The 18,770-nt window shown below is 46.2% G+C and overlaps 2 protein-coding genes across 2 annotated transcripts in view; both read left to right on the top strand.

Annotated features, from left to right (window-relative positions):
- Positions 1–4,154, top strand: part of WWC1 (WW and C2 domain containing 1) — a 61,097-nt gene extending 56,943 nt beyond the window's left edge. The window contains exons 19-23 of the mRNA XM_042880666.1: positions 628–792; positions 1,074–1,166; positions 1,648–1,878; positions 2,889–3,010; positions 3,519–4,154. Coding sequence (XP_042736600.1) covers positions 628–792; positions 1,074–1,166; positions 1,648–1,878; positions 2,889–3,010; positions 3,519–3,585 — 678 coding nt within the window. The 3' untranslated portion in view covers positions 3,586–4,154. The remainder of the gene's footprint in view (positions 1–627; positions 793–1,073; positions 1,167–1,647; positions 1,879–2,888; positions 3,011–3,518) is intronic.
- A 159-nt stretch (positions 4,155–4,313) lies between these two features.
- On the top strand, positions 4,314–18,726 carry RARS1 (arginyl-tRNA synthetase 1). The gene is made up of 14 exons (XM_042880728.1): positions 4,314–4,384; positions 7,859–7,993; positions 8,490–8,678; positions 11,788–11,899; positions 12,850–12,950; positions 13,409–13,530; positions 13,861–13,981; positions 14,231–14,360; positions 14,690–14,794; positions 15,702–15,880; positions 16,398–16,507; positions 17,226–17,331; positions 17,923–18,095; positions 18,354–18,726. Exons 1-14 carry the CDS (start codon positions 4,340–4,342, stop codon positions 18,724–18,726), a joined length of 2,001 nt encoding a protein of 666 aa, XP_042736662.1. The 5' UTR covers positions 4,314–4,339.
- The last annotated feature ends 44 nt before the right edge of the window (positions 18,727–18,770 follow it).

Below are 18,770 nucleotides of genomic sequence, written 5' to 3'. Positions count from 1 at the left end.
CTGCAGCAGTTTTTGAAAGCTCATAATTGATTTTTAAATGCTTACCTAACTGAAATATTAAATAACTGCATGACCACTTTTCCCCGTGGTTAATAAGCATTTTCACGCCTTCGTTCGTTATTCATGGAAACTGTTTTCATTAATATGTGGCTGTGGCTTTGACCTTATATGGTTCTGAGTGTTACTACATTCTCACAAGCATAACTAATGCGCTCTAGATCTGCTCTCTGTGCATGTAGGTACAGCTATTTATATCTGTATTTGCTGCAGATGCACAAAAGGTAAGAGAGTGGTCTTCAAAATTGTAACTCACTTTCTGTATGCGAAATTGCTGGTTCACACTGATGTGCTGGATCCAACAGGCAAAGCTCATTGGACTCAATTGTGTTGCACAGCAATCAATGGACACAGAGCCCTTAGGGAGCAATGCAGTTAATGTAGCAGCTGCTGAGTTCAGAGTGAAGTGTCAGAACACCCTGTATGAAAAGGGCTAAAGAGCATCTGGCTTTTAGTGCGATGCCTCTGGGCTGAAAGCAGAGATCTATCGCAGGTGGCTGCCAGACAGCCCTGGTATGTCACTGCTGAGATGGCGAGCTGGCATTTTACACTGCAGTATCTGTCTTTCAGGTGGATAAAGAGACAAACACAGAGAGCCTCGCACAATCCTCTGCTGTAGTTCGTCCAAAAGACAAAAGAGCAGCAAATCCACCACAAACTCAGTTTGTCAGGGGTAGCACCATCATCCGCTCCAAAACATTTTCACCGGGACCACAAAGTCAGTATGTGTGTCGGGTAAGGAAAATGCAGCCCTGGATCTATACCATACTGCTTTTCATTAATGAGAGTATGATACCAGTGTTTGCACAGTCTCAGTTTTTTACCGAGTCCTGACACTGCTTTCTTCTCTTCCCCTTTGACTTCAGAAGTTTCAGTCTTTTGGGGGGGCAGTGTCTACTGCAGTCTTTATGAAACCTGAAAGTTCTGCTTACATCACAGCTCACACTGTGATGTTGCTGCTAACATGAGTACGTACTTGTATGTTTGATGGATGTTTTTTCACTTCCATTTTTCAGCTGAATCGCAGTGATAGTGACAGTTCAACGCTATCCAAAAAAACCCCCTTTGTTCGAAATGCAATGGAGAGACGAAGCGTCAGAGTGAAACGGGTAAAAGCATCACTGCTTGCTTTTTGTCTAGTACAGATGTGTAAGAAAAGGAGCGAAAACTGTTTAAAAGGGAGAATGTTTTGTAAACACAAATCAGTTGCCAAGTGTTTTCATTCGGAAACTTCTTTGCATGTGAGATACTTTTCTTAAGGATAATTTACTTGAAATACCAGAATGTGACAGGATTGTTTAACTTCGGAGTTTGCTTAGAGAAATCATTTTAGAAAGATTGTTCCTGATATCTCCCATCGTAGAGTTGAGTAGCAAAAATTTTTCTGCTGTGTTTATTGTTGTAATAGCATTCAGTGCTTGTGCTGTGATGAGCTGGGAAAGAAGGTAAAAAGAATACAGCTTCAGATCTCAGGACAGATTTTTTTTTTTAACTAAGAGGTATTGCAAGAACAAGAACAGTCTCATAAAATTATTGGGTCTTCAGTGAGCTCTGGGTAGTTCTCACTCTTGTCCATAAATTTTTTTTCAGCCTTCAATTAAGTCTGTTGGTACAGAGCGCCTGATTCGCACTTCACTGGACCTGGAGCTGGACCTGCAGGCTTCAAAAACCTGGCATGATCGGCTGGTTCAGGAGATCTCTGTGCTGAGAGAACTGAAGGAACAGTTAGAACAAGCTCAAAGTCAGGGTGAGAAAGAGCTACCGCAGTGGGTGAAGGATGATGAGAGATTTCGACTGCTGCTGAGGCTAGTAGAAAAACGAGTAAGTAATACCTGCCTTTGGATTTTGTTTATCATTTGAGAAGTGTGATTTGAGAAATGGGATTTCAGACAACCTGGAAATTAAACCTTAGCACTGCGTTCGCTCGTGTCTTGTACTTAGATTCCATCAGCAAGCTATTGATGATGGAAGTTGCTGTTCTCAGATTCTGTTTGCAGACTGCAGTCTGTGCCTGCCTGCCTGCAAATACAAAGGTTAGGAGGATAGCATGTAAATCTACTTCTCCTAAGAGAAATGATGGCTCAATAAAACTTGTGCATGATGATCATGAGGTTAAGATGATGATCATTTCTAGTTAGTGTATGTCTAGCATGGATGTATGAACTCCCCTGGGCTGAGTTCTCTCCTAACCTTGTTGGAGTTTGTCTTTAGCTTCCTTGCGGCATTCTGTTACTCCTGAACCTGTGCAGCACAAGGGTTTCCTGTATTAGTTCAGGTGCAAGTATGGAAACTCACAAATCCCATCTGTTCTGTAAAGTTCAGCCTCCCAAGCTACAGTAGGGTGCAGTGTGCAGTGGTTAGCACTTAACCTTACTCCATCTACAAGTTCCTTTCCCTAGTACATAGAGCTGCTTCTCAGCTTTCCTAGTTTATCACAGCACCTCTGGCATCAGGCAGAAATATTTTAAATTCTGATGACGCAGCATGTAGTTGATTTAAAAAAAAAAACAAAACAGCCCTCTGGGATAGAGCTTGGAAGATAGATTACCATGTTCTTGCATAAACTGAAAGAATCATGATAGAATCACGATACAAAGAAGACACAGATGATAGCCGTAAGTCTTAGCAAGGGGCTTGAAGAAGACCTTACAAAAAGCTCTCCTGGTTACAGTGGTTGACAAGCCTTCGATTTACCTTCTGTGGCTTCTGCTTCCAGTGTGAGCAGTTTTCAAACCATTCAGACCTGCAGGTGAAACTGCTGTATTTACAGATTTATTCAAATAGAGCAATTCCTCCCGGAAGCACAAACAGCTTTCTTCTGTTTTTTTTAGGTGGAAAAAACAGAACACAAGTGCGAGCTCAAAGCTGATAAAATGATGAGAGCTGCTGCCAAGGACGTTCACCGGCTCCGAGGGCAGAGTCGGAAGGAGCCTTTGGAAGTGCAGTCATTCAGGTAATCATGGATCATTTGGTAAAGGGGGTGAGGACTGCCTTCTTTGTGGATGATTACTGTACTGATACAGCTGTTTTTTGTACAAGTAGTGAACTGTTCTGCTAAACCAGTTCAATTTTCAAATCCAATCTGGAAGTCAGAATTAACTGCAGCACTGCGTGTGAATGCAAAGCAGCTAGAAATAGTCCAAATCATTCCCCGCCTGGCACCAAACATGCAAATCATTATTTTAATGCAGAAGCAGTCCTTTGCTTCCTTAAGTAACATTACTCATCGTGCCAATAATGATCCTTTCTGAAATGCCTTTTTTTTTTTTTTTTAATTAGATCAGTATTGTGGGTTTAGCTGCAAGGATCTGTGGTGTGTGCGTAAAAGGTGTAGCTCGAGAGAGGGTGTGCTGCTGTTGTTGGTGGTGGCAGAGTGGCAGATGGTGGGATACATGTTAATGCTGATGATGCACATTTCTGGCGGGACCTCTATTGCACTAACAGTGATCATCTTCTTCTAGAGAGAAAATGGCATTTTTCACACGGCCCAGGATAAACATTCCAACACTCTCTGCGGATGACGTGTGATCACCATAAAGTATTTGCTTTCGGGACACTTCTACAACTGCAGTTTGTTTGTTTGTTTTGAAGTTATTTATGTGGTATATGAAGGTACCGAGGCCTTTTTACGTTAGAGCTTCTGTCAGTGCGTGGATGTTTTAAGGACTTCAGGTTGACGTATATCATCACAGAAACCAGCATTCAAGTGACAAGATTGTATAGTTTGTATATTTAGGAATGTATTTTTGGGAAATAGAATTTTAAATAAGAACAAAAGCAGCAGCATCCGGTGCTGTTATTCATAAATAACGCTGTTTAAACCTTTTGTACAGCTCAGCCTTTTAGCAGCCTGACGGCAGTCGGCAACATTGAAGAAACGGTGCGGCAGCAGCTGCCTGTCTGCGGGGCGGCCGTGCGTGCGGTGAGCGAGGCCCGAGGGCCGTGTGAGGCACGCAGGTGCTGCACGGGAAGCGTGAGCCCACGGGCCGCGGTGCACCGCAGGGCTGCGGGACTGCGGCACCCGTTGAAGCCGCGGGCGGAGGGTGGCGGCCCCCGGCTCCGTGCGGGGTTTTCGAATAAAGCAACCGTTCTGCACACCCGTGGCTCCTCGCCTGCTCTTGTCTCCCGCATACCGGCGCTGCGTGACGTCATCCCCCGACCAGCCGCGGCTCCTACCCGCGGCGCCCTCCCCTCCGCTCGGGGGCGCTGTCTCTCACGTCGGCGTTTCCGCTTCCGCTCTGGCGCTGCCGCTTCCGCTTCCGCCCGTTCCGGCAGCGGGAGGATGGAGGCACGCGTGGCGCAGGCGGCGGCCCGGCTGGCGCGGCAGGTGGGGGCGGGAGTGGAGCGCTTAGCGCGGCTTGGCTGGGCGCTTCTCCGGGGTGGTGAAGGCGCGCGGAGATCCTCGGGTGGAGGGGGGGAAGAACCGTGCAGCCGCGGGCTATGGGGCGGGCTTCGTATTCGAAGGAAGAAAGTATTCGAAGGAAGAAAGCGGGCGGAGTACTTGGCGGTGCCACGGCCGTGCTTCTGGGGAACGAGCAGAGCCAAAGCGCTGCTGCGGAGTGGGACAGCTTCTGCGCGGGGCCGGAGGATCCCGGTTGGCCCAGGCGAGGCGGCAGCCCCGGGTGTTCCCGCAGGGGAGCGGTGGCCTTAGAGCGCTGTGATGGGGAAGGAGGATGGAGCCAGCTGTTACCAGGGGCTGTATGTAAAGATGAAAGGCTGTCCAGTCAGCGTTAGCACTGCTTGCGTTAACACTAGAGTACACGGACAGCTTTAGGAAAACGTTGCATCCTTCTGCAGGTGTGCTGCTCACGGTGCCCCAGAACGTGCCTGGGCATGAGGGATTGCTGCACAGCCGAGCTGTGAGTTTTCCCTGCCATACGCGTGTGCTCAGACAAAGCTGCGGTACGTTTTCAGCTCACAATTTAAACATAAGAGAAGCAATTCCGTTAAACGCTGAACGTGTGCAGCTCCTTGCGTTTTCCTTTGTAGCTGCTGAGAGGAAAGTCGTCTCAGGGCTGAGCCCTTGTCCCAACTCCGGAGACCCCTGGGGGCCAGCAGGGTTCATTAGCTCTTCAGGAGAGCGAGTCTGCAAAGAAAGCAGTGTGCTCAGCCACTATGCTGAGCCGGCTCAGCAGCTGGTGAGGCAGGCGGGAGGAGCAATAAAACGTGCAGGTGGCGAGAAGGGAAAGGGAGAGAGTTGCTCCTAACGCTGCTGCACTTTGTCAGCCATTTGCTTTCTCATTTTTTTAATGCAGCGGAATAACACTGTGTACCCAAGACTGAAGTGTGTACAAGTTCAGTGATAGTTCAGTGGAGCCTGAATTACACGCTCACGGAAAATACAAGGATTATTTTGGTCGTTTTGAAAAAGCTATAGTTTTTTTGTATTTACAGGTGAGGGGAAGATTGCTAGTACTCAGCTGACCAAAGAGCCCTTGGAGATGTCAGCATGGCTTCATGCAATTCCCGCAGCTTCTTGTGAGGTGGTCATCAGGTATGACCCTTTACTGACAAGTTGTGATGCATCCAGGGCTGTGCAGGTAGAGTAGGGGATAGAGTTTTATTTCTGGAACAGCAGCTTTTCCCTTCCTTTCCTCAGTTACTTGTTTTGCAGATCAGAGGCGTAGTGCTGTTGTGTTCTCTCCCTCCCTCCCTCAGAATATACTGTGGGAAAGGAGGGATATCCATGCTTTAATGTAGTAATCTATTTTTTAGGACGGTTTCAGGATTTGTGTCTGTTTAACAATACCCAGCATTCACAGGTGATTTGCTAGATTTATTTGCAGGCTTATTGCAGGTGGTTGTCATTAAGGGTGTTTGTAATGTGTGTGTGCAAAGACTTTCTCAGGTGATCTTAATGATGGTCGTGCTGCTGGCTCAGCCCTTCTCATCCCCTCTGTTCTGGTACATGATGTAACACCAGCTGATTTTCAGTCTTTCTGCTCAGTGGTTCTGAATGAGATCAATTCGTCGTCTGCATCAGATGCTGAAGAGCAAAAAAGGGGAAATTTATATGGCAGCAGCAATGCTTGGGTAGGCAGCCAGAGAGCTGGTGGATGCAGGACTTAACAGATAATGTGACCTTGAGAGTAGAACCTGATCTTTGTGTTTTTCTTAAAGTACATTCTAGGTTTTTTGAGTGTAGGTGAGTTTATTTGTTTTGCTTCTCCAGCATTGCTCTGAGTTGCTTGTTGCCATAGTGCTTACTTAAATTTACAGTGAAACAGCCATGAAATAATGTGATGAAATCTCTCAAGCTATTTTAATGTGAAGTTCAGTATGGAATTTTGTCGAGCAGATCTGTAAGCTGTATGAAATACCACCAAGTCAGGGTAGTAAGAGAACTTTTAAATAAGGAAAGCATATTTTCTCTTGGATTAGTGGGAGGAAAGGTGTATGAAAGCAAAAGGGTCTGACTTGGGTTTCAAAAGAGAAGTAATAAGATACAGAAGACCAGCTGGCTGTTGGAAGCAGGTCTGCTTGAGCTATAGCTTTGGTTCTGCATCATCTAACGCTGCAGGGCACAGCTTGTTCTCCCGCGGCAGAGGACACCTTGGGGCTGTAGAAGAGGTGTTCTGGAAGCATTGAAACTGAAGTGCAAATGAGGAATGACCTCAAAACTTTTCAAAAGCTTTCCAGCTTGCTATGCGGATGGAGCAATCTTAAGATCACTTTGGCCCAGCTCTGAAGTTTTGAGCATCTGCAGTGACGCTGGCACCTGTGGGAGCTGCTGTTCAGGTGAAGATACTGGGCCAGAAGATTGGATGACCCAGATTTTGTTTCCTTAATTAAAAAATGTTTCAACTGTTCCAAGAGCAAAAAGCAAACGAGCTCTTTTTGTAAGGTTTGGCAGCATATTTGTCTGTGATAATAGCCTGAGCTGCTTCCTGCTGCAAGCATGTTGATAGCCCAGAGCCTGGTCAGATGAGGGGTCAGGATGGGGAGCTGCCTTCTAGAGCTGCCACGCGTTTCCAGCAGCACCCTGACTTCTCCTTGTGGAACAGGTTACAGGAGAGGTGGACAACAGGGAAGAAGCTTATGAGAGCTGGGTTCCTTGGGGCTGGGAGAAGGAAGTGGTTGCTCCCTGCAGCAGCATTGGGCTGCTGGGCTGTGTGATTACACCTGGGCTGTGAGGTCAGGAGGGGCGAGGGGAGCGGTGGGTGCTGCTCCTGCAAAGAGTTCTTGGGCTGTGGAGGGCACAAACCTGAAGGACAGCTGAAAGCTGGAGCTTGTTTGTTTGGAGTGTAAAAGTCCACCTGAAATTTCTCCCATGGCAGTTTTAAGAGAAGAAGCCGCTGCGGCAGTAGGGGAGGAAACACGCCATGAGCTGGGAGCGAGCACGCGCTGCAGGCCAGCCTCACACTGCCCCGTGAACTCAGGTTGCATCAGTGGTTGTGGGTTCATCCTCCGGGAGAGAAAATGTGGCCCAGCTTTGGAAGTGGTGGAACTGGCTGAACTCCTGAAGGAGGCTTCAGGGAATTTGGAATCGAAGCATTGGATGTCTTTGCTAAATTATAAAGGAAAAGCTGGAGGATATGCTTTTTTAAGAATGTATTTTCTTAGCCTTACCTGTTGTCTTTCTCGTGCTTCTGTTGTGAGCTTAGTAAGATGATGACTACCTCACTGACCCATGTTTTTGGCACAAATAGAAACCACCTTTAAACAGCAGATGGTTGGAATTACTTGACTTGCTTGTAGTTGTTACCTTTATAAGGCAGGTCTACACCTGAAGTCCTGCACTCCCCACCTGCTGTTCCCCTTCTCCAAGACCCACTGTGTGTCCATCTCATTTGCTTTTCAGGAAAACGAGATTAAGTCACTAACTGCAGAAATTGAGCATCTGAAGAACTTTGGGTGCTTGGGAGTCTCCCCAAGTTTGGAAGGCTTGCGAGACGAAAACGCGAAACTGAAGTATCGGTTGAATTTCCTTCAGAAGGTAAGGGAATAGAGAATTTAAGGTGCATTACGTGGTTCTGTTCTCATTAAGAGAAAGTAAATAAATGATGTCAGTTTGTTGCAGTTAGTGGTGTGTGACTCTGCATTCTAACGTCTTAACTGTTGATTGTGCTTCAGATGTTTCTTGGTTCCTTAAACAAACCATGACTTTATGAAGGATGTTGGTTTGTAAGCCCCCGCTGTGCTCCCTCAAATGGTCATGGAGCTGCAGCCCAGCTGCTTTACCAGGATCACTGACTGACTGACGTGAGAAATAAAACGCAGCACTGTGTTCAGGGGAAGTGTCTGCGCTGTGATATTCAAAGGGAGATGTATCTCTTGAGTCTCATGATTTCCGTGCTGTATATGTTGCTCTTGTACCTAGAGATGTCAGCTGGATCTTTCAGTCATGCTTTGCCAGGCAGCCAAGGAGAAAAGCAGGATGTGACTGTTCTATATGTGCTGTGAATTGATCTTTCTGTGTTTTGTTTTTCCAGAGCCTTCAAGAGGAACAAAGTAAAACCGTGAAAAGCATGATTAATATCAACAGCCGTCTTCAGGAGATCTTTGGAGCTGCCATTCAGGCTGCCTACCCAGAGTTAGAAAACCCTCCACTAGTGGTGACACCGAGCCAGCAGCCCAAATTTGGGGATTATCAGTGCAACAGCGCCATGGGCATAACACAGGTAAATCTGAGGGATCTTGCAAAGACAACAAAAGTGGGAATGTTGCCTGCTAGAAGCAAAATGGTAGACAGCCTGGTGACAGTTGCAGTATTGAACCTGATTAAGGCTTGTTTCAGCCCTCTGGGATGAGAATTCACTGAATATCTAATGGCATCGAGAAAGCATTGACCTTTACAGAGCAGATCTTTATGTCTCTTTTTAGATGACTGTAATGAGTTGAGAATATCTGAGTTATACATTGCCACAGAGTAACTGGCAAGTTTGTAGGATTTAAATCATTTGTATTCCTTTATTTATGATTAAGTACTTCTTAATTACTTCTGTATTTTCTGTTGAAATATGGATCAGAAGTTAGAAATAGTGTTTGTTTTGTTATGATATGTATGGAGGTTTTTGGGCAGCTATATCAATGGCTGCACTTCACAGAGCACCTGTGGTGTGTGTGCCAAGGAAGGAATGGGGTTTTTAATCCTGGCGAGTACCAGCAGTGTTGCTTGGAAAAGTAGGGCACTGCTGGTTTCTAGAAGGTGTTGGCCAAAGAGGACCCAGACAGAGTAAGAGGCACTTCAGGCATTGCTCAGTAGGAAGGGACTGTAGTGAAGTGAAATGAGGAGGTGAGGAACAAGGTGCTGCAGCCTCATTTGGACGAAGGAAGTGTCCACACTTCCAATGCCTTGCTGCTTTTGGGGGAGTAGAGAAACTCTTCATAACTGGAGATCTTTGGTTTGCAGTGAGCGGTCTCAATAGAAGCGACTTTTGTTGTTAAGATAAATACACATGAAGTTCTGCAGTCCCAGGCTGCCCTCTGCAGTGCCTGTGCCTGTGTCCTGGGCAGTGCCGATACGTGCCAGGCAGCAGGCTCTGGGGCTGCAGTGCCAGGGCAGAAACAGCCTCCTGAATACATGTCTGCCCTTGGTCTTGTTAGCACGCTGCTAGCATACTGTGCCTGGGCTGCAGCCAGAGGGCTGTGCTGGGTGACTGCACCGACACAGACTTTCAGAGCTTTGCCATTTTTCTGACCGCTGCTTTACCCCAATTAAGTCGCTGTTAGAATTCTTGAGCCGTCCTGGCTTCTCAGTGTCAGCATTGTTCACATAACTCAGTGTCCGACCAGTTCCCTGTTGTCAGCAGTACTGGTGAGTAAATGTTCCTTGTGCTGGGCTTGGCTGTAGGGTTTGTTCCTTGGCAGGCATGGCGACACACTGGGCTTGGGAGTACTGACTGACACATGCAGGGTAATCAGTGCAGCAGAGCCAGTGGATGCAGCGCAGTCATTTCTGTGAGAGCAGTGAGTTAGGTCGGAGATCTAACCGTGCTGCAGTTACCTTTGGAGCTGGAGCATTGCTCACCACAAGAGGAGCAGGAATCATCTGACTGAGGGCAGCCACTACGTGCCAGACAGCAGCCTTTCCCTTCCAGGCGCTGTTGTGGAAACAGCCCTCACAATTGCATATTCTTTTCCTTTGAACTTGTTAGCATATTAATGCCAGGGGCTTGAGCAAGGAGCTCTGCCTGTTCCTTAGAGTAATAGGAGTGCTGTGGCTGTTTCTGGAGTGATTCAGAGGACATGCCTGTCATCCGGTGGAACATGCTTAGCATCTGGTTTTGCATTTGTTCTTCCTGAAGTTTGCACTCTGGGTAACATAATTTGATCCCTTCAGAAGTTTGCATTTCTTGCCCATTCAAAGCCATAACCATCTTGCAGTAATCAGTGGTGTGGCAGATCTGAACTGCAGACTAACATCTAAGCAGAAGTCACTTGTTGCAGCAGACTGCAAGTTAGCATGTAGCAGCAGTAGCAAGCTTAGATTCTAAATTGACCAAGATCTAATTGTTCTTTTTGGCTTTGGTAGGAGTGGGGTGATGGAATGCTTTCAAACGTGCCACGTTAAGAACGAAAAACCGTGCATCAGAAACAAGTAGTTGCAGTAATATAGGAAATAGTATGAATGTAGCATTTTGCAAGGGGAGAGCTCGCAGCATCCTCCTGAAGGGTGTTTTTCTAAGATCTGCAAGAAGCTGTTTGAGAGGTCTGGGGAAGGGACAGGTGAATTGTGGAATAACCTAGAACAGAAACCTGAGTCATATTACTGCAGCTCCTCTCTGTGGGAAGTTTGGAGGGAAAAAGAGAGCTGCCTCACAAGCAGTTTTTCTGATGTTCTCTAAGGAAAATCAGGCAGCATTAGGACTGTCCTTGGTAGCTTGGGTTCTGCTTTTTATTACTTACTTATTGATTCAGGTTGAGTCTAAGGAAGAATGGAATGTCCTTTGTTTCGGTAGCTTGTAATCAGAAATCAGAAACCATGGAGAAGGCAATGGGGTAACCTCATTGCAGCCTTCCAGTACCTAAAGGGAGCCTATATACAGGAGGGGAGGCAACTCTTTCAAAGGGTAGATAATAGCAGGATAAGGGGAAATGGTTTTAAGTTGAAGGAGAGGAGATTTAGGTTGGATGTCAGGAGGAAGTTCTTCACAGAGAGAGTGGTGAGGTGCTGGAACAGCTGCCCAGAGAGGCTGTGGATGCCCCGTCCCTTGGAGGTGTTCAATTCCAGGTTGGATGGGGCCCTGGGCAGCCCGGTCTAGTATTAGATGAGGAGGTTGGCAGGTGCTGCCTATGGCAGGGAGGTTGGAGCTTGATGATCCTAGAGGTCCTTTCCAACCCTGGCCATTCTATGATTCTGTGATTCTCTCAGGGACAACTTAAATTCTTCAGAAAGGAGGCCTGGCACAGCTGAGGATACCTGTGAAATGGGTTAACAAGGTTTGGCAGTAATGCAAAGGATGTGCTGGCTGTTTCGATTTTTAAAGTTTAAAGTCAGTTTAAGGAAATCAAAATCTGCCAAAGCACTTAATAGCCTGAAATATTTTCATCTGACGTCCAGCCTTTGGGTGTGCTGAATGTGTTGGGTCTAATTAGCCTTCTGTTGTGTGGAAAGAGCTGATCTAATCTTTAAAAGGTGCTGGAGTTGTTTTCCTTGGTGTGTTTGTGCCTACGTGATGAGGATAAAGGATGGTGGGGCTCTTCTAACACAGTAGTATCTACATTTTCTGTTTGATTTTGTGGAATGCTGTGGAGGATTGAATTTCACTGGCTCTTCTTGTTTTTCAGATACTGCTCAAAACCAGGGAACAGAAGGTTAGTCCGAGAGAGATCGCCGAGAAAATAACAGAGCATATTCCTGCGAACGAATGCATTGAGAAGGTTGAAATTGCTGGTCCTGGTATGATACTTCACGTTACAGTCTTTTATGTTAGAAAGCTGAAGGGGTGATTTTATACTGGATGGAGCTGAATTGAGTTTGACTCGCTTCTCATTTACAGTTGATGTTATGAGATGAATTAGCTGCTGCTTGGTGAGCTTCGTAGCCCCTACGTTTCCACAGCAGCAGATCTACCTCTGTTTTAAACTGGTTGGTGTGGTCCTAACCCCTAAAGGACCAGTTTTACACCTTGAGTATCAATGCACAGGTATGGGATCACAATCATATGAAATTACTGAAGAATTGTGTGTCCTTCTCATTCAAGACCTGGCATGTCTACTGTTGCTTATAGGGCTAAGGGGAGGCCTTGCCCTTTTGGCACTGCAGGAGCATGGAAGTTACTAACTGCTGCATCTGTTTTGTCCCTGTGACTTAGGAAGAAATAGGGCTCATATTCCTTAGGGCAGAAGTGTAAAGATGAAGATAATGTGGCACAGGCCTGCAGGGGGCTTGGGCAATTAACTCTTAGAAGTAAAACACTTGTCCTACAAGCGTGAATTACGGCAGATGGAACTACATTTTAGGACATTAATTTAAAAAAAAAAAAAAAAGATAGTAGGACTACTTTTTGCATTCTGCAAACTCTGATAAGATTATTTCTTTTCTAATAAAGAAAGTTTTTATGAATTCAGCTCTGAGTGATAGTGTGCTAAAAGGAGTTGTGGGTGGTCAAGCAGACTCTGCTGCAGTAAAGGGCATGACTGGGTGAAACAGGCTCTTTTAATCTGGGTACAGAATCTGTCTTCTAGTGACAGCTTTGTTCTGCTGTTGCTGGAATAAATTTTTGTTTAGTGAAGATAACCTTATAGGCTCTTGTCCTCAGTGTGAGGAAAGAGAAATCCAAGGGGGAAAAATAGGAAAAGTGGCAGTTAAGCAGCTCCTATGCTCATTGCTGATTTTCTTCTCTAAAGGTTTTATCAACGTCCATCTGCGGAAGGATTTCGTATCAAAGCAGCTGAGCAGTTTATTAATGAATGGAGTTCAACCACCAGCTATTGGCAAAAGGAAAAGGGTATGGATGGCAGTAAGCAGATGGGCATCTTGCACCCGCATGGATGAAGCACGTGCCAGGCTGCAGGCTGCTTTCAAGTCCTGCCCCTTCCACCCAAAAGTGGTTTGTTGGATGGGTGGCCATGTCAGCTGGGCATTACGGTGGCATTTATGTGACTTCAGGACAGGGGGGGGACCATGGGGGCCCACATACCAAATGTTGAGGTTCCAGGGCTCCCTGGGGATGGTATGTTGTTCCCAGACGGGTCTGTGACTGATCCCTGACCCTCTGGGGCAGTTGCAGTGGAGACCTGGGTTGAAGCCTGCTCTGAGGTCCTACACGGGCTGCTCTGCTGTCATGTGCTGCCAGCAGCGTGGGTATACCTCCCTCTGCCCACCCAACAGAATCCACGTGAAACACATGGGATGAGGTAATGGCTGTTGCCTTTATTCATATTTTCCTTTTGTACCATCTGTAAGGTGATACTGGATTTCTCCTCCCCTAACATTGCGAAGGAGATGCATGTTGGTCACCTGCGGTCCACCATCATTGGAGAAAGTATGTGCCGCCTCTTCGAGTTTGCAGGTTATGATGTGTTGAGGTGAGAGTTGCTTTTTGGGTGGGATAAGGTTCTTTGGCTACGTTTCTACAGTAACTGTCGCTGTGCTTTAGTCGGCAGTGATCTTCTTTATGAGCACATAAAAAAGTAGTCCTTGATGTGCAGCAAGGTAGGAAACCGAGCAAGTGTAGTGAGGTTAGGAGTCAAGATTGGCAGCAGTTTCATTTCCCTGAAGCAGGGGCAGAGCTTACCTGCTGTTGGTTTCTCTTACTGTGTGTTTTTTCATGTAGAATATGTATGTATTTAAAATGTTCGTGTTTTAAGACATATCTTTGAGAAATCATTTTTGTTGTGCTCTTTAATTGCTTCAAGGTTAAACCATTTAGGAGACTGGGGCACCCAGTTTGGAATGCTCATTGCTCACCTGCAAGACAAATTTCCAGATTACTTAACTGTTTCTCCTCCCATTGGGGATCTCCAAGCTTTTTACAAGGTATTTGTAGCAAACAATTGTGATATTTATGTCAACAGCTGAGAAGCAGGTTCGGGTAATAGATGATTGCAATTACCTACCCACGGATAATGAGTTAATTACAGTATCTGGTCTAGAGTTGTCCACGTGGGGAATGATTAAAGGACCTGTGGTCTGAGATGATCGTGCTTTGGGAGTGTGTTGTGGATGTTCTACTCTTTTTCGAGGGAAAAACCAGGTGCTTCTTTCATGCAGTGTGTTTTACCGTAGGAATCCAAGAGGAGATTTGACACAGAGGAGGAATTTAAGAAACGAGCCTACCAATGTGTGGTGCTGCTGCAGAGCAAAGACCCTGACTTCATTAAAGCGTGGGAGCTGATCTGTGACGTGTCTCGGAAAGGTGACTGCCCCATTCACAGCCATAGCTCAGCACGTGGATGGTGTGGTTTTTCTCACCATCCTCTGGTTTTTTTTAATGAGGTCACTTGCCACCATGCTATAACAAGTTTAGAGAAAAAGGGTTATGAGCCAAGGGACTGGCCTGTCTGCGGGGGAGTTCAACTAAAGCCTTTGTCTCCTTGGTCTGGTCTGAGTCATTCTCTGATAGCTTGACCAAGAGATAGAAAACATATTTAGGGATTTGCTGTGTTTGTTAGTAAATATGTATGCTACTAAAATTTCCACTGTATGATTTAATGAAAGTCTTTTCTATTTGTTATCTTCCTGAAGAGTTCCAGAAAATCTACAACTGCTTGGACGTCACGCTCACAGAGAGAGGGGAGTCGTTCTACCAAGATATGATGAAAGACATCGTGAAAGAATTTGAAGATAAAGGTGAGGCTTTTTGTCTTGAAATGAGCAATGGTGCAGATCAGCACGAGAGGTAACTTCGCTCCTAGCCTCCGAGGCTTGGGACTGATGTTCAGAGAGGTGCATGTTCTCTGCTCTTTGCTCTTTTTCTCAGCAGCAATTTCTGAGTGGGTCTTTTGTGGAAGTTCCTCCCAAAGAAGCACAGGCAGAACTCATTATGTATATCACTCCAGAAAGATTGAATCTCTCCTGCTGACAGCAGAAGTAGTTTGTGGGGGTATTTGTTGGAAATAGCATGAGGCACTTCTGGAGTTTATTTTATTTTCACCAGCTATCTTTCTTAGTGTTGTGACTATAGGTGAACTTGCATTAGAGAAATTTTCTCTGTGAAGGCAGTGACACTTTTGGTTCACATTGACTCTGAGACACACAGGAAGCCAAGTGGAATGTAATGAGTTTATAATTTTATGTGTTTCTGTCTAGATTTTGCATTTCTTGAGTCTCACCATCTGTGTTGCTCTAACTAGTCTTATCTCCTATAAATATGTTGTGCATCTCTGTAGCTTCCATTGCCTTATGCGCCTTCCTTTGTAATGGTATTTTTGCAGCTGCAAAGGTAGATCTGGATGCCAATCATGTGGGTTTTTAAGTCCAACTAAGGCTCTTGTGGAAAAGCCAGAGTGGTACAGAGCTGCTTTCTTGTGCCCGGCCTTGAGTTCTGGAAGTGCAACACAAAATCTGACTTGGCTGTTAAGGGAGTTCTCATTTAGGCTTAGTGTTTGGTTTTGTTCATGTTTTGAGATGTTAAGTATTTATTAATGCATGTGCATGGACTTCTCTTTCTGATAGCATCAGAACACGAGACGTTTCTGCCTATCGAGTCCCACAGCCTCCCCTTGAGATACAGTGCAGTATTGCATTGCTTTTCTAGGCTTTGTCCAGGTGGATGACGGCCGGAAGGTGGTCTTTGTCCCAGGTTTCTCTGTCCCGCTGACAATTGTGAAGTCAGATGGAGGTTACACATATGACACGTCTGACTTGGCTGCACTTAGACACAGGCTGCTTGAAGAGAAGGGTGATATCCTTATCTATGTTGTCGACAGTGGCCAGGTGAGTATGTCAGTCTCTCCTGTTTCTGCTGATACAGATAATCAGAAATCTCATAAATGACAAGCACAACGATGAGTTAAATGGAACTCCTCTGTAGTGTTTTCCATGTGCTGTATGGGCTTTTGACCTTAGTGGTATAATGGTGAATCTGATGTGCTGGCTGGTGGCCTCTGTGAAGAGCCATGGAATGAAGTGATGAGAGAAGCACAGTGACCACTGGAGATATGCTGAGCCTAAATCTCATAGAGAGATGTACTGTGTATACTTTACATCTCTCCTTACCTGAGGAAATGCAGGACTGTCAATGCCGTATCTGAGCCCTGATGTAAGTTTGCTGTTTGCTGCTTTTGTAAGCCCAGCAAGTTCTCGAAGATTAAACTTTCTGAAGGGGAAGTGGAGCCAAAAACATTTAAAGTTCACATTGTCAAAGCAACATTGTAAAGGCAATGGAAGTGACGAGAAAGCCATGTCCAGAAGAGTGGGTTGAAAACTGGTTGTTGATATTTCTTCCTTCCAGTCGGTGCATTTGCAAACAGTGTTTGCAGCTGGGCAGATGATTGGCTGGTATGACCCCAAAGTAACCAGAATCACTCACGCTGCATTCGGAGTGGTGTTGGGAGAAGACAAGTAAGTCTCTAGACTTGTACTTTTTTCCTCTGAACGTGCTCTGAAGAGGATGTTTGAGTGCAGAAGACCTTTGCTTGTTTATTGACAAGTATGTATGTGATATGCCATATCAGGGCCCTTAGTGTTGAAGTCAGGTCTGGCTTCTGCTGCCTCGTATTTGGGGAGAGGGCTGTGAATTGGATAGTAGAAATGCAGAGGAAGGTAATGCAAATACTGGAGATGGCAGTGGTAAAGGCCACGAAATTCTTGTTTTCTGTGTGCCCTGAAGAAGATGGAATAGAAGTTGGGAAAAGCACACCAGTGTTCTGGTGTGCAGGTTATGCCCTTGTGCTCCAGAGTTGGTCTTGTGTTTCAGTTAAACCAGTTGTGTACTGCAGTCACATAATGCTGCAGACCAAGTGGTTTTGCTGTGGGCTTGTTACAAAAGTAAAGATGCCTTGCTGGATTCGAGTCTTGCACTGGTATTGTGTCATGCCTGATGTTGGGACAGTTCTGGCTGTTGGAGCCTTCCCTGTTCCCCCACTCTCACCTATCCTATGTATATTATTAGATTCCTACACCTTTCATTAGGTTTGGCTGTCTGGTGCCCAGTTCTTCAGTACAAAACAATGTGTGGGATCGTTTGTTTTTTTAATGTACCAGAGGTGTTAGCAGTGGAAATTCCTGGGAGTGTTTTGCCTCATGTGTAAGTGGTCATTTTGGCTGTGTATGTTTTCAGGAAGAAGTTCAAAACTCGTTCAGGGGATACAGTGCGTCTTATGGATCTTCTGGAGGAGGGGCTGAAACGGGCCATGGACAAGCTGAAAGACAAGGAACGGGACAAGGTAGCTCATATTTCCAGGGAACCACACAGATTTGTTCACGGGTGTAAAACTTGGACATTTTGAATGTGTGCTGAGACAATGGATGCAGCCAGGCTGCATGGGATTGGGAAGCATGGCTCCTTCATGCTTTGCTGAAAGCTCCCTTTTAAATGAAACAACGTGAAGATCTCTCAAGGGCTCATACAATGTAGGTACAAACCACTTGGCCATGCTGACAGCTTGCAGCTGTACCGAAGAGGTGCTCTTTGAGTGTTTGGCTGATCCAAAATGCTCTGCAGGGGCATTTCAGAGCACATTGTGTGTGCACAGGTTGTGAGAAGTGGGAGCACAGTGTGAAAGTCCGCCTGCATGGTGGCAGACGGTTAGATGTTATGTGGGGGGCAGGCCTTCAGCAGCAGAGGATGCACTGTGTGCATGCAGGCCTGAAGGCACAGATGGGGTGTCAGTCCCCTATGTGGAAAGGCAGTTGGGAACTTGCTTCCATGTGCCATGGGTTAAAAACTCCTGAGCTTGTCATGCAAGCTGTTGGGCGTTGTGGTGCCAACGTAGCTTTCCTCCTTTTGATCATTACCCGTTTTAAAATTGTAATAGGTCCTCACACCAGAAGAGCTGAAAGCTGCCCAGATGTCAGTCGCTTTTGGATGCATTAAGTATGCAGATCTCTCCCACAACAGACTAAATGACTACGTGTTCTCCTTTGACAAGATGCTGGATGACCGAGGAAATACAGCTGCTTATTTGCTGTATGCCTTCACGCGGATCAGGTGAGTTGAGTGTGCAGGGAGTCACTTGAAGCATGTAATTAGCTCTGAGTCTGTAGTGCACAGGGAGGTGGGGAAGGAGTGGCTTTTGTTCAATCAGTGCTCTTAGGGGTACGTGGAAAGAGAAGTCAGTTCCATCACTCATTGTCCAATGTCCACGTCATTGGAGACGTTTGCCTGTGGTACCTGAAGCAGGGTACTGCTCTGCAATGGTGGAAGTTGTAGGTAATGACAAGCAGACCGTGGTCTGTATCATTTCAGGGCTATTGCTCGTCTCGCCAATATTGATGAGGAGATGCTGCGGAAGGCAGCAAGGGAGGAGGCACTTGTCCTTGACCATGAGAAGGAGTGGAAACTGGGCAAGTGCATCATGAGGTTCCCAGAAATTCTGCAGAAGATCCTGGATGATCTGTTATTGCATACCCTCTGTGATTACCTCTATGAGCTGGCCACCACCTTCACCGAGTTTTACGACAACTGCTACTGCGTTGAGAAGGACAGGCAGAGTGGTGAGTGCTGGCCAAGCGGTGCTGTGCATGTCATTGTGTACTGCAGGGTCTTTCCCTGTGTGGGGAAGGCGGTTGTTGCCTTACTAGTGGCGGTCCAACAAGTGCTGTCCACGGGAGAGGGCTGAAGGGGTTGGCAGAGGAGGAGGAGAAAACTGTGAGCAGCCCGTCC

The sequence above is a fragment of the Lagopus leucura genome, unplaced genomic scaffold, assembly GCF_019238085.1.
Source record: "Lagopus leucura isolate 7727_CA_CO unplaced genomic scaffold, USGS_WTPT01 Super-Scaffold_100027, whole genome shotgun sequence".
In the NCBI taxonomy this organism is placed as follows: domain Eukaryota; kingdom Metazoa; phylum Chordata; class Aves; order Galliformes; family Phasianidae; genus Lagopus; species Lagopus leucura.
This window is presented reverse-complemented; position numbering and strand designations above follow the sequence as displayed.

Coding starts and splice junctions, on each gene's coding strand:
- RARS1 (XM_042880728.1), top strand. CDS start 4,340: ATGGAGGCACGCGTGGCGCAGGCGGCGGCCCGGCTGGCGCGGCAG. Junction 12,951..13,408: donor CTATTGGCAAAAGGAAAAGG/GTATGGATGGCA, acceptor ACCATCTGTAAG/GTGATACTGGATTTCTCCTC. Junction 16,508..17,225: donor GTGGTGTTGGGAGAAGACAA/GTAAGTCTCTAG, acceptor GTATGTTTTCAG/GAAGAAGTTCAAAACTCGTT.